Source organism: Urocitellus parryii, chromosome 7 (assembly GCF_045843805.1).
Source record: "Urocitellus parryii isolate mUroPar1 chromosome 7, mUroPar1.hap1, whole genome shotgun sequence".
Classification (NCBI taxonomy): Eukaryota; Metazoa; Chordata; class Mammalia; order Rodentia; family Sciuridae; genus Urocitellus; species Urocitellus parryii.
Window position 1 is genome coordinate 75,175,997 of NC_135537.1, and position 15,269 is coordinate 75,191,265.

The window sequence follows — 15,269 nt, forward strand, 5'->3', positions numbered from 1 at the left end:
TGTTATTGATCAGAGATAGTGTTTACTGGGAAGGACGGGAGAGTAAATATAGGCTTTGAGGTCTGTATGTTTTCTATCGAAATTACTCAGCTCTGTATCTGCTGCACGAAAACAGCCACAGATACCATATAAACAAGTGAGTTTAACTGGGTTCCAGTAAAAACTTATTTATGGATAATAAAATTTGAATTTTATAAAATTTTTATGTGTCACAAAATACTATTCTTCTTTTGATCCCCCTCAACAATTTACAAATATAAAAATTATTTTTAGTATTCATGCCATACAAAGGAATTGGAATGGATCTGGCCCATGTGCCTGAATTTACTGACACCTGTTATAAATAAACAGAAACTCTCAAGAGATAGTTTACAGATAATTGGGAAAAGTACAGATTCTAGAGTAATAACATCCTATTGATTATGCTCAAGAAGTCTTCACCATAACCTCATGATAATGTAGAGTACCACAATAAAGGTCAGTCACATATCATGAACAGCATAACAAATTTACATTATTCCTTCAAGCCCAGGCATTCTCCTGACTGCTAAACGCATGCTATATTTAACCACATAGTCCTTGCCACTGCATAATCATCACACTCTGGTTTCTTTTTTTTTTCCAGCCTAAAACTTGGCTTATAACCTTTAACAGCAAAATCATTGCATGGTATATGTTTACCACTTTGTTTAAAAGGTGAACAGAGCAGCACCGTATTCACTAACATCATATGACTACACATTTATCTTCTCATGCATTGCAAACCAGGAGCCTAGATTTTTCAGTGCAGATACTGGGGTTTGTTTAAAGCATTGCAGTACTAATGGTAAACACATCTTACATGAGTGGCACTGAGGAACGTGCACCTGATGATAAAACCAATGACAGGGGTGCAGAATCTTCAGACACAAGATTAAATTTTGTAAATTCATATTCACAACACTGTAGTAAACTTTCTCAAGTGTAATATTTCAACTATAATGTACAGATCAATTATAACTAAAGGTGTTAACCCTTTTTTTTCAGATGGGAAAAATGTTTGCTACACTGTTGTCAAGAAATGATGTGCACTGATTTGGACTATTCAGTTTTAAATATATTTGTGAGTATTCTGTGCAATACCAGCACAATTAAAAAAGCATCACATAATGTTCACATCCGAGTTTTTGCAAAAGCCTTTGGTATAAAATCTGCAATGAGTACAGAGGTCTGGCCTACTTGACACCAAAATCAGAACTCTGATTGATATCCTAGACTTTAGGTTCTAAATGGACTCCTGAGTCTCCCTGTCCAGGGAGACTTTCTGGTTTTATACATGGCCCTAGAGAGAGTTGCCAACCACTCATCTCCAAGGAATTATTCTGATTCCTTCCTCATTATGGTCTCTGATTCACTCATAAGCAAGCTGGTTCTATCTCCAGATGTACATCAGGCCTCTGTACCTCGTCTATGCTGTTCAGGTGCGACCTTTCTCTTGCCTGGACTGTTCCAATAAGACCCAGTTCACTCCCCTTTCTTCTCTTCTCCATGGTTTTCCTGTTACTGTGCCAGAGTTCAGCAGTTACCACAGAGTGCTGCTATAGTTTGCATGTGGTTTGTCCCCTAAGGTTCAAGTGTCTGCAAAACCCAATATTTTATTGTTTTAAAATAAAGCCCAGATTATGATAATCTCCTCTTGTGATTTAGGCCCTGGAAAGTGGTATTGGGAAATAATTGGATCTTTAAGAGGTGGTACCTAGTGAGAGATCCTTAGGTCATTGAGGGTAGTTCTCTGGAAGAGACTATGGGATGCCAGGCTCTCTCTGGCTTCCTATTTCAATATGTGATCTCTTCCACATAGGTGCTTTTACCATGATGTGACACAGCCAAGACGGCCCTCATCAGACCTGAGATTATGACAGTGCTATGCCTTTGAGCCTGTGAAATTGTGAGCTAACTAAACCTCTTTTCTTCAGAAAGTTATCCTGCTTCACTTATTTCATTATAGCAACATAAAACAGATTAATGCAAAAGATATGGTCTACAAAACCCAATATTTTACTGTTTTAAAATAAAGCTCAGATTATGATAATCTCCTGTGACTTTCTGTGACAATCCATGACACTAGAACAAATCTAAACTTTTTATGAGAGTGTGGTCTCTCCACTAACAATTTCCAATGAAAGCACAATTTCCCCCCATGTCTACACAAGCAAGTGTATCACACCTTACTTACATGAAATTTATTAGTGAGCAAACTCAGACTCACAGGTGTGTCTGAGTTTGACCTATCCAAGTATGTCTGATATATCCAAGTCAGGCCCCAAACAGATTTCAAACTTTAATCTTTCAGCCTGAGAGATCTGGGACCATCTCATCACCCCCAGAGCTTTGCTCCTCATACCTCAGGTGTGCATGGGCCCCAATCAGATAGATTTGGATTATTTATGGATGCCCATCCGTGAGTGCCTCTGGAGTCCTTTTTCCAGCAGTCTGCTGTTGATTAGAATTGGCTAATAGAAACCCCAGTGCACTACCTTATCCCATACAGCCTCAGCAATCCCAAGAGGTTCTCTGCAGGCTGAGCTGACGGAATGTTTTAATTTTCTGTTCCTAGGGAATGTGTGAGAGAATCTCTTTTCCTCAAGGTTTGGTTTTCCATAATTCACACCAAAATATCTACTGAATTTTATATCACCATTATCTTTGGCCTAAAGTGTCAACTAGACATATAGGTTGGACAAACAGATCTAAAATTAAAGAAATTTTCAAAGAATTGCAATGTTTAATGATTGTGCATTTTGGACTTTTTGTAGGGAACCATAGCAATTTGTAACTATTTTTGTGATACAACTTAAATCAGTTAGGTATAGAGAACCCTGGAGATCCCACCCTGCACAAACACACACACTAAGTATAGGTAAAATAGCCCATAGAAGACAACCATATATAAGTTTGTAGCTTAGACCCTGGATAGTGGTATTGGGAAGTAATGGCATTTTTAAGAGGTGGTACCCAGGAAGAGATCCTTAGGTCCATTGAGGGAAGTATATAATTGAGGTATGTATATAATCTATATGTTGCTTCTTGGTTTTCAGAACATATTTGATATAATTCATCAAATTTATTCTATAAATCAGTATCTATAGTTTTCATGCCTTCACAATTTTGAAAACGGGTCACTAGAAGGTAAGGGAAAGAAACAGAGGCTTTTATATAGTTATTACTTTTATTTAATGTGCCCAAGGGGAATTTTTCACTTATTTTGCACAAGTTTACCTTTTTCATACTCTTTAGTACTCTTTTATCCTTTAAGCCAAATCTATACTCATGGTTGAGTTACAATGTTCTGGTGTTTTTTGATAACAAATACTTTATTTTCCAAAAGAATAGCATTGCCTAACAAGTCATTCAAAGGGCTAGAAATTATTTACTTATTTTGCCTTAGCAATAACTTAGCCTAGTGAGAATTTGATAAATTACAGTTTGGTTTGGTATATAAATAAATCTTATGCCTTGACTTAAATCTGCCCCCAAGTTCTTCTCAAAACGTGGAGGTTAGAGCAGCAAAGCTAGCAATCCTAGCACTGAAGAACTAAAGACTGAGTGAGCTATGTCCCCAGTTTCAGGAATACAAACAGAAATTCCGGTTTTCTTTGCCCAGTCAGGAGAGCTGCCTCCATGATTGCTATTTTCATCTCAGAATGAGAGTGGAATCTAGTTGTTTCCATATGTTGACTCAGTGTTTTTTAAAAATAAATGCCAAAGTTGACATAAAAGAGCAGCTCAGTAACAGGAAATTTAATATGAAAATTAATATTTAAATCACCCGTGGACACAATGTTAAAATTACAGCCCCCACCCAGACTCTCCTCGGCAAAGGTCAACCAGCTGTCCTTTCCAGAAAATACTGTTAGCCTTTTCTTAACATTTCTTAATACTGTTTTCTTATTGCCAATATCTTATAATGACCTCTACTGGATATAACACAAAGTAGATGTAGGTTTTACTGAGAATGACCATTCTGAACATAATTCTTTCATCAATTAAATTTTATCTAAATTCTTCAAATTTCAGGGAGCCACTTTTAAAAAAAATCTATAAATTACAAAGATTTGGCCAAATATGAATTTTAAATAATCAGAAGTAGAATTTTCCTCAATGTTAGGTGGTACAGGTTTATATTAAAAAGTTTTATTCAGAACCTTGTTCAAATGGTAAAATTTTTAGAATCTATAACAAATATAACTATATAAAAAGTAAATGTTAAAGTCAAATAATCCATGGTCAGGGGCTTTAAATAATGATGAATAAATATTAGAAGAATAATGATAATAGGCACTCTTCACTAAAGACTCTCTTAAACTTCCCTTACTACTATGAATTTAGTATTATTAATGCAGTTATACACATTCAGATTCAGAAGCTCACAAAAGTAGTGATTTAGTCAAAATTTGAGCCCACTTTTATTTCATTTCAAATTACAAGTTGCAATTTGAAGCATAAAGAGTTGCAAGAATTATAAATATGTTTTTCCTTCCAACATTTTTAAACTCACAAGATGTACATTTACACATACAAAAGGGAAAAGTTAATGTTCAATTTTCTGAGTTCCATTGCAAACAAATGATAAAATATGAAGATAAAAAATGTCATCCAAGGATAGAAGGAAAGAAACTTGACTAAAAAAAAAAAATGTTGATTGGTCAAGGCACATTACCATTCCTGCACAACAACTTAAAAAGCCAGATAAATAGCTCAAATTACATTTCTAAAGACATCAGAGAATTGTGGAAGCAAAGAAGGTTAAATCAACTAACATTTTTGAGAAGGATGCCACTTTTAAGGTGAGTAGTCTGCCACCAACAGTTTTCTTCCTCAGGGGCCTTGCTGATTCTTAGCATGGGCTAAGGATATAAAGAAACTAATATGTCATTGATGTCATGTGGGAGAACAAGTCCCCTTCAGTACCAAGACCTTCCTCAAGCATATGGCTGACCTCCTTAAGACATTTACCAAACATGGAAGCCATGTGGAAGGTGGGAGCAAAGAGCAAATTTGACAACCTCCCACTCTTCCAAGATTAATTAGCTAAAAAACCTCAGGATCTGCATCCAAAGCCCAGGAGAAAATTCCCAAGCAACAGGTATGAACAGAGGTAAGTCACGGCTTCTTGTACTGCAAGTAGTACCAGCCTGGTTCAATATGTTAGGCCTGAAATGTCCCTCTGAGGGAGCTTCCTTACTGAAGGAAGATATTATCTGAACCTACATAGTTCAGTTATACACACTATCTACATTTAATAAGAATTACTGAACATTTTAAAACCCACAAATAACAGATACAGGAGCATGGACAATCTCAATATTGGATTTAGTAGACAAAAATTAGATAGCCAAAAGTGATGAAAAGATAAGGGATTTCATCACAGAAATTAAATTTATTTAAAGAATCAAATGGACAGTCATTTAGAACAATTCACTCATTCTGCAATGAACAATGCACATCAGAAAACAGGCTAAACTGAGACACAGAGCAATAGAAAGTATTCAAACTGAAGGAGAGATTAAAAAAAAAAGAAGTGAATGTAAGAGACAATAAAAGAATAAAAGACATGAGAGGAAAAAGGAAAAGAGTCTAACATATCCATGATTTGAATCCTGAAAGCAAAAAGAGAAAGAAAAAACAGGACAAAAACAACATTTAAAGAGATATTTAGTGAAATTTTTGCAGAGCTGATGAAAGACATCATCCTACAGATACAAAAAGCTCAGTGAAGGGCTGGGATTGTGGCTCAGCAGTGAAGCACTCGCCTAGCACATGTGAAGTGCTGGGTTTGATCCTCAGCACCACATAAAAGTAAATGAATAAAATAAAAATGTGTCTGAATACAACTAAAAAAATATAAAAAAAAGCTCAGTGAATCTAACACACAAGAAGTACAAAGAAAATCATAGCCAGGCACATTATGTTCACTTTGGTAAGCCAAAAGCAAAAAGAAAAACTTTATATTAGCCAGAAAAAAAAGAAATTATATTCAAAGAAATATGACTTTCCAACTATGAAGTCAAGAGATAACAGAATAAGAGTTCTTTTTTTCTTTTCTGTGTGTGTGTGTGTGTGTGTGTGTGTGTGTGTTTGTGTGCAGTGCCAGGTATGAAACCCAGGCTCTTATGCATGCTAGGGAAGAACTCTACCTCTGAGCCACATGCCTGGCCCTAAAAATGAGAGTTTAAAGGTAAGCCACAGGCTTGGAGAAGACATTTGAAACACACACATTCATTTTTGACAGAAAACCTGTATTCAGAATATATAAAGAACTCCTACAAATTCTTCATCATCATCACCATCATCAACATCTGACAATACAATAGAAAAATGGGCCAAAGACTTAAAGGAGCAATTTTTTCAATAGAAATTACACAAATAATTGGGTATGGTGGCTCACACTTCTAATCCCAGCAGCTCCAAGAGGCTGAGGCAGGAAGAGTGTGAGTTCAAAGTCAGCCTCAGCAACTTAGTGAGGTCCTAAGCAACTCAGTGAGACCCTGTCTCCAAAAAAATTTTTAAAAAGGGTTGGGGATGTGGCTCAGTGGATAAGAGCTTCTGGGTTCAATCCCTGATACCAAAACCTTTTTAAAAAAGGAGTTGTACAAATAGCCAAAAAGAATACAAAAAGGTGTTCAACATCATTAGTAATCAGGAAAATAAAAATTAAAATCACAACAATATACCATTTCAAAGCTCCAGAATGATGAAAATTGAATAGGTGAACAATATTAAGTACTGGTGAAGATTTGAAGCAATACATGCTTTGATGGTAGGATTGTAAATTGATTTGGAGTATAAAAACAGTCTGACAGACTCTAGTAAACCAAACATATATTGGACCTACCACCCAGCAATTTTACTCCTGCAATTATATCCAAAGGACCTAAGTTCATTAAAAGACAAGGATGGAAATGTTACTCATAATAGCCCCAAACCAGAAATAACTCAAGTGTCCTACAGTAATGGAATGCACTGGGTTTTATTTACAAAAGGAGCACTGCACAGCATTGAAAAATAACAATATGGGCAACAAGAGTGGATGAATCTTGAGAATATACTGCTGAGCCATATACCAGATACAAAGATTCTGTACTATATAATACATATGCAGTTCAAAACCAGGTATGACTGATATATGATAAGAGAGGTTATAAAAGTGGTCACGTGTGGGGGTAATGACTGGGAGGAAGCAAGGTGGGGTCTCCTAGAGTGAAGGAGGCTGAAATATTCTGTATCTCGATCTAGATCAGTTATGAGGAATAATTGCCCCTGGGAAACAGCTGGCAATCTCTAGATATATTTTTTTGATTGCCATTTAGGGAGGGGTACTACTGGCACCCAGTAGGAGATCAGGAGTCTGCTAAACATCCTGCAACATGTGGATCAGACTCTCACAAAAAGAGTTAATTAACCTGATATATCAATAATGCTGGTGTCGAGAACCCTGAACTCCATGGTGCTCAGATGGCAGTACACTCATGTAAAGTTTATTAAGATGTATTCTTAAGATGTGGACACCTTCCCAGTGGCGTAGGAGGCTGAGGCAGGAGGATCACAGGTTTGAAGCCAGTCTCAGTAACCTAATGAGGCTGTAAGCAACCTAGTGAGACCCTGTCTCAAAACAGAAAATAAAAAGGGCTAGGGATGTGGCTCAATTGTTAGCACCCTTAGGTTCAATCCCTGATGCCAAACAAACAAACGAACAAAAATGATGTCTACACATTATTTATAACGCAAGTAAATACAATCCAAAGCAATGAATCTCACCAAAGTACCTCATGGTTCCTCAGTGAAATATAACACTTTTATAGAAACTTTGCTTCAATTTTAAAAAGTCTAATTTATTGCTGGGCACGGTGGCATGTGCCGATAATTCTGGCAGCTCAGGAGGCTGAGGCAGGGGATCACGAGTTCAAAGCCAGCCTCAGCAATTTAGTGATGCCCTAAGCAACTCAGTAAGACCCTGTCTCTAAATAAAATATTTTTAAAAGGCTGGAGATCTGGCTCAGTGGTTAAGTATCCCTGGGTTCAATCCCTGGTACAAAAAAAAAAAAGTCTAATTTATCAATGTGTCCTAATAACCTGAACTTGCCAAGAATTACAATAAGTCAGAAGGACTTTATGAAAGTTTCAATTAAATGCAAAGTATCTCTACTTTTCTACAGAGCAAGAGATATACGAATTAGTATTCAAGTTATCTCTAGAAAAAAATATTTTTAAAAATACAATAAGAGTATATGTCAGAACCAATACATCTGGGATTCTCTTGGAACCATAGGAAGATGAATAGAGAAAAATATACATGTACCTTCGAACAGCAGTCCAATCTTGTTTCCAAGAATAATAACTTCTTTTTTAAATCATATTTTTGATACAGCATTTATTTTACTTTTAAGTATAGTTTAAAAGGGACTTATTACTTTTTTTTGGGGGGGGGGTACTGAGGATTTAGCCCAGGGGTACTTTACCACTGAGTTACATCCCCAGTTCTTTTTCTTTTTTCTTTTGAGACAGGGTTTCATTAATTTGCATAGGTCCTCACTAAGTTGCTAAGGTTGGCCTTGAACTTGCAAGCTTCCTGCCTCAGCCTCCTGAGTTGCTGGAATTACAAGTGTGTGCCACCCTAATTATTAATGAGACTTTTACAAATATTAAGAAATCTAAAAGGCCCGAGGATGTAACTCAGAGTTAGAAAACTCACAAACACACATAGGAGGAGGAGAAGAAGATGAAGAAGCAGTGCCAAGTACTACTAGCCTTAGAGCTGCAGCACAAACTTGTGGGCAAATAGACTCAAATTGGATTTTACAATAGAGTGAAACTAATAACTAGAAACCATAAAGGTCAACTGGATTTAATAACTCTGGAAATAATTCATGTGAAATATAACTGCTGGGCAATTGAGCATAGTATTCATTTTTTACAAATGATTCCCCCATGCAAATAGCCATATTAGAATCAAGGTAATCTATTCTCTGAATTCCTAATCATGTAATAATATCTTCAGCACTCAGTTGCATCAAACTTTATTGTGAATGGCCTTTACAAGAGCCCATCAGATTGTACTACGAACTGACTCACGCCCCGCAGCATCATCTAAACTCTTAAGCTCCTAGCAGCTCAAGGTAGCATTCAGGGACTATCTCAGATGGTGCTTGTGGTAGTCAGTGACTCACTCACACTTATTGTACTGAATGCTAAGCTGTGACTCAGAGTGAACCCTATTAGTTGCTGACTGACACTCTACTTATTTGAATAGAAGCTCACATTATGAGTCACCTGGTGGTGCACTGAAAACCAATCTGAAATATTCCCATTTGGACAGTGATTCATATTATAATCATATTGGGACCTGATTGACACATGTGATTTCAAAACTCAGTTCTGCTGAACTGGCTTGGGAGCATGCTAGAAAGTCACTCCCTGCTTAATGCACTGCATTTCTGTCTAAGAAGAACATGTGGTAGTTATACTGAGACATAAAGTCAAGGGTAAGATATTCAATTCACACATTGGAGAGAACTATGGTTTCCTTCCTCAAGGACATAAGCACCATTCCTAGAAGTACCTTCCCTGGAAAATGAACTATTCCTAATATTATATAAGACAAGCTGCTCACCTGAAAGATTCTGCCATAGAATCCCTAAACCAGTTATGCAAGAGCTAGACCTTTAAATCACTGTCTACATAGTACAAGGAAGGTGGATGTCATTAGACTGTTCCAGGCAGAAATGAATGAACAATGGGATTTTAGAAATTTATATTCAGGTACCTGAACTAAAACCACTAACTGGGCTATTGCATTAAAACAAGACAGCTCTGCAGGGGACGGCAACAGATACCTGTAGTACCAGCAACTTAGGAGGCTGAGGCAGGAGGATCCCAAGTTCAAAGCCAGCCTCAGCAACTGAGCAAGGCCCTAAGCAACTTAGTGAGAACCTGTCTCAAAATAAAAGATAAAATTTTTAAAAAAGGGGGGAGGCTAGGGATGTGGCTCAGTGATTAAGCACTCCTAGGTCCAATCCCCATTACCATTAAACAAACAAATGACAAAAAAAAAAAAAAATTCCCCTCATTTTCTCTTGCTAGTCCACAAAATCTGGAAGAATAAAATCTCTTGAATAATTTTGACATCTTCTCCTAAAAAGTAGAGAGACAATATCTTCAAAGCTGTCAGAAAGGAGATTTTAAGAATTTGAGAAAAATTCAAAAATGATTTTCAAAATAAAACTGCTTCAAGGGATGAAAAGAATATGCCCCTGAATGTATACCCTTTTAAGGTGGAGCCTTAAAATCTAAAGCTGGCTCCACCTCTAGCTTGATCAATGATGTTAGCTTACTGGAGGGAAGTCATGTGGTCTCGTCTTACAATAGGAACGACCCTGACAAAGCCTTGGGACAACAGTAGCCATGCCATCACTGGTGGTCTTTCATGGTGTTGGAGGTAACACATGCTTGCACATTGTTTTCCTTAGGTAAACTTTCTGGTTTCCTATTTGTGATAGTTTCACGAATCTGTGATATACAAGAAATCATCAGTGTGGTGTATAAGAGCCTTGGGAAGGGAGTTGGATATAATTCTGTTTCGGCCCCTAAATAGCCTTATAACCCTTCTGGATGTTTCCTCATCTGTACAATAAAAGAGGTAGGGGGGAAAAAACGTAATCTGATGTCATCATTCTAAATTTTTGATATGCGTATTGTGGGTAGAATGTTTACAGTGATCTCAGAGAAGTTAGCCCTTCTAATTTCTAAGTAAGTTTCTAGAATCTCTTAAATAAAATGGACTCAGCAACTTGAGGGTCATAAGTTCAAGGCCAGCCCCAGCAACTTAGCAAGGCCCTAATCAACTTAGCAAGACTCTGTCTCCAAATAAAAAAGAAAAAGGGCTGTGGCTCAGTGGTTTAGTGTCCCTGGTACCAAAATATTAAAATAAAATAAAAAAAACTCAATGAAGTTTTTTATTTTGAAATAAAATAAACTCATTGAAGTAATTCAATGAAGATACTGGATTTTCTGTAAATATCCTGATGATGTGTTTTTTTAAAAATGAATGTCTTACAAAGTGAACTCTTTTGAGGGTTAGAAAGAATTTTCTTAGAATGCTGTTTGAAAGTTGAATGTAAATACCTCATAATTATTTGAAATTAAAGGATCCAGATGATATGAAACTGCATCATATTCATATTGAGATTGATATCACACATTTACTGTTTTCCTGATTTTAATGATGGATGCCTATATTATTGTGTACTCTTTACAGCATACAAAAAATGAATTTTTCTTCTGATATTTTTATATTTTGAAGTCCACTTAGCCCATTTAGCACCAATTTAATTGTAATAAGAAATCCCACTTTGTATGTGCCAGGCTTAAGAGCTTAACTGAGTGAAGCAATTACCCCATGAGATAGGATTTTTACTTATCCACATTTTACAGATGATAAAACTAAAGCACAGAGAGGTTGTGTCTAGATGTGTGTCTAAGGTCACAAATCTAGGTTGGGATTTTAGCCGTGGTTTATAGATTCCAGGCAATATTACCTATTAGGCAATAATCCCTGTATTATGTGTTACTGATACCCAATACAAAAGATACTGCTTCATAAATAGAAGATAAACAAGATGGGACCCAATAGAAATTTAGATTTTGTGCAAAAAAATTAAGTAATAATTTTTTATTAAAAAAATAAAAAACTAGTAAACTGCAAATTATGATTGTGTCAAAGAACTTACAGACTGAGTCATTCCGTTACAAATGTCCCTGCCAAGTCTGGGAAGGAAGTCAGACTCCTGGGTTAACTTGGACATTTTTTTGGTTAACTCCATGGTCTGGAACCACCAAAAGTAAAATGAAGACAAGCCAGGGCCCTGCCTCCTGTGCCCAGGAGGATGGACACTGACCAAAGGAGGGTGACTGGTGATTGATGCTGATTGATGCTGATTGATGAGCTTCCAGCGCCCCACACTTTACCAAGGCGATTCAGAGCACCTGGTAAACAATGGACTGCTTTTGCTAGCCTTTGGTCTAGAGGGTCGCTCCAGCACTAAGGGCACTGACTGCAGTTACCACAACTCATGAACCCCAGCCGAACGTCTAGGGTGGTATGGCATGGGGAATTCACGTGGAGTGATTGGCCTGTGCCAAATTCTGAACAGGAAAGAGATTTTTTTCCCTCTAGCTTTCTCCTCCTTAAGGACAGAAAACCTGTACTACTACATTCACTTCTCTATGCTGTCCTCTGCGAGGGCAGCAGATGCTTCCTTCGGGATCCCCCTAGCCTGGCCCCAGACACTCTTCACAGCCACGTCCTGCCTGCAGCTGGTGTCGCTTGCTGGCCCTGACCGCCGCTTGGGCTTTCCTTGGATGCTGGCGAACCCGGGAAGCTCACGACCTATCCCCGTGCCTGCGCACCTCTTCGCCCAAGGCCCCTTCTAAATGCGCAAGTGGGGTGGGTAGGTTGCAAAGATCGTGGACAACCCCTTCCCAACGCCCACCTTCTCTCGCCTACTCCTCCCCCTGGCGGAAAGTCTTAGAGCACAAAAACCTCTTCCCTAAAACGCCCACTCCTACCTCCGCGCGCCGCCTCTCCCAAGGTCCCTCCCTTACCCATTCCCGGGTAGGAGTGGGTGGGGAAATCACTGCGCTCATAGATCCCCAAAAGGGCCATCCCACATTGTGACCCCCTTTCCTAAGGCCTCAGTTCCACCCCCGTCCCTCAACGCTGGAAGGCAGCTGTGCCACAGACCCTCCTCTGCACCGCCCACCTCCCCTCCCCACTTAGCAGCCAGCCTCTCCCGCAGCCAGGGTGCCCAGACTCGTTCCAACTTACCTAGAGCAGCTCTGAGTACGGAAGATCAACCACCTGGGTTTGTTTAAAGAAATTCCCCGCGGCGCCCGCACCTTAAACGACACTTCTGCCCCTTAAGTATTCTAGGGCGTGAATAGAGTCTCCCGGTAAAAGCCGGTACCAAGCCGGCCCCTCCAGGGTGCTGGTGCCGGACGCCCACTTTCCGGCCCTGCTCCCCGCCGCTGTCTAGATGGCATTTCTCCGAAGAAAGGTACTGAGATTCTGGGAGTGTCTCCTTTCCCTTCCCACCTGCGCTCGAATTGCCCGCCTCGGGCGCCCGGCCCCCTCCACAGCCGTCTCCCCATCCAGTCGGAATGCCGACCTCTCTACTGGTCCGGAGTTTCTCAAATGTGCTTGGGATGGTCAATATGCATTTTAGACTTTAAGAGCCAGACTCCCGCGTCCCCCACCCAGTCGCAGAGCCGGGGCCACAGAGATGAAACCGCGCGACGCTCCGAATGATCGAATAGATATTGATAGTGGTGGCCTGTGAACCCCCTTGAGACAGCGACACCTCCTCAGCCAGTCCCCCCACCCGCCACAGGCACCGGCTAACGAAGGAGGCTGGATCCTGGGAAGTGTGGACCGATCCCCACGAGCTCCCGCGCCACCGTGGCGACAAGAGCCCCAGGTCCCGCCGAGCGTGCGCGCCCCGCCCGGCCTCTGCCACTTCCCAGCCCCAGGCCTCCGGGCGAGTGTGAGAGGAAAAAGGAAACGGTGAAGGAAGCCGGGTACTCACGATCCCACCGTCCACCAGAGTTGTTGGAGGGGAAGCACCCGGCGACTCGCCTCCCTTGGCCGTGCGCATGCGTCCGGCGTGTTCCTGATCTTTATTACAAAGCCGACTGCTGTCTTTACTACGCCCGCGAAGGCTTTCCTCCGCTTTCCCCTTCCTGCAGCTCCGGGTCTCTGCGCGCCCTCTTCTCCCTCCCTCTTCCTTCCACTGCAATGCCTCTTCCCCGCCCCCTCACGCCTCCTCCCCCGGCTGGGCAATCCCAGGTCACGCCTCCCTCTGGCGGCGGCGTCCTCCCCGCCACGGGGGCTGGGGACACCACTCCAGGCTCTACCAGGGCGGGACCCGTGATCGGGCCTCAGTTCCCTTCCTCCAGCCCCAGGTTGGGAAACACTGAGAGTGTGGGGAAAACGCTAGACGAGTGTAGAGGGCGTCTGCAAAATGTCCCCTCTTACGCCCTCCTCTCCGCGTGCGGGGGCCGAGCGAGAGACTCCAGTGAGCGGGACTGCGTGCTGTGACCTGGTGAATGAAGTGGAGAAGAGGGAGGAGCGCGCTGGCCCGGGAGACGGCGCCGCCGGCGAGGGAGTGCTCCGTCTCCAGAGTCACCCTGGTGGACTGCCCCGCCACAGCAGGGCAGCCCCCTACCTTCTCCCGGCTTCCCCGTGCTTCAGAGCCTGGCCCCCGCCCCATCCCTGAAGAGTCTCTGAGTCCGGTTCTCCCGCACTAGAAACGGGGGGCCTGTCATACCCAGCCAGGACCTGGAGGCCGCACTTGGTGACCCACGGCAGGGTGGAGTAAAGGGAGAACGAATCCCAGGCCCAGAATTTGGCTGAATCCCTCGGCCAGCAGCCCCCCTACGTACTCCCCTCTCCAGGGACTACGGGGTTCGTGGGGAGTGGGGACCCAGCTCTGGGGGCGCCGAGCGCAGGGTGTCCTTGCAGCCCACAGTGTATCCCCGGGAATGGGCCGCCACCGAGCCGCTCGGTCAGTGCTCCCGCGAGCCGGAGCTTGGAGGGCTACATTGAAGCTGGAAACTGACCTGACACAAAAATAACATCACGTCATTTCCTCCCTTGCCTGCAGAGAGGGCAGGGGAGTGGGAGAGTGAGCGCGGGGAGCGAGCGGAGGCGTGTCTGCGGGAGGCTCCTAGGAGGGGGAGGAGAGCTTAAAGCTGAGAGTTTGAAAAGCAGCTTCCAAAGAGGGCGAGGACTCCCTCCCCCTTCTAAGGGGGAAATGAAATGAATGGCTTGGAAAAAGGTGGGGACAGTCAGGGATTCGCGGGCGCCCTTTCCTCCAAAGTGTCCAGCACTGCCGGGACTTTGCATCCTTCCACTGCTGGTCCCGGGTGGAGGGGGTCAGTCCAGGTTAGGAAAAGTGGGAGAGGCTGGAGTCTCGTGTGAGGCTTGGAGATTGGGTATGGTGTAGACCACAGTACTCACCGGCAAGGGTGAACTCTGGCTCCGGTGTCCTCTTTGGGCTTCTACACGTGGTGGGTCAGTGTTGAGAGCCACAGCCGAGTCAGAATGACGCCTGGCATATTACCAGAGGAAATGGTTGAAAGGTGATGCCAACCAACCATTGAGATGATGATTTTGAGTTAAGCTGTATATAACTGCTGTGATGCTGGATTGATTGAGTTGTATATGGACCCAGCTC

At 41.8% G+C, this 15,269-nt stretch overlaps 1 protein-coding gene across 2 annotated transcripts in view; it reads right to left on the reverse strand.

The window, feature by feature from the left end:
* Rgs20 (regulator of G protein signaling 20) overlaps positions 1 to 15,269 on the reverse strand; it is a 97,921-nt gene that overhangs the window by 55,350 nt on the left and 27,302 nt on the right. Inside the window, exon 3 of one of the 2 annotated variants that reach the window (XM_077801090.1) lies at positions 13,959 to 13,983. The exons of the other annotated variant lie outside the window; for it this stretch is intronic. Within the exon in view, the coding sequence (XP_077657216.1) occupies positions 13,959 to 13,983 (25 nt within the window). The remainder of the gene's footprint in view (positions 1 to 13,958; positions 13,984 to 15,269) is intronic. 2 annotated transcript variants of the gene reach the window in all.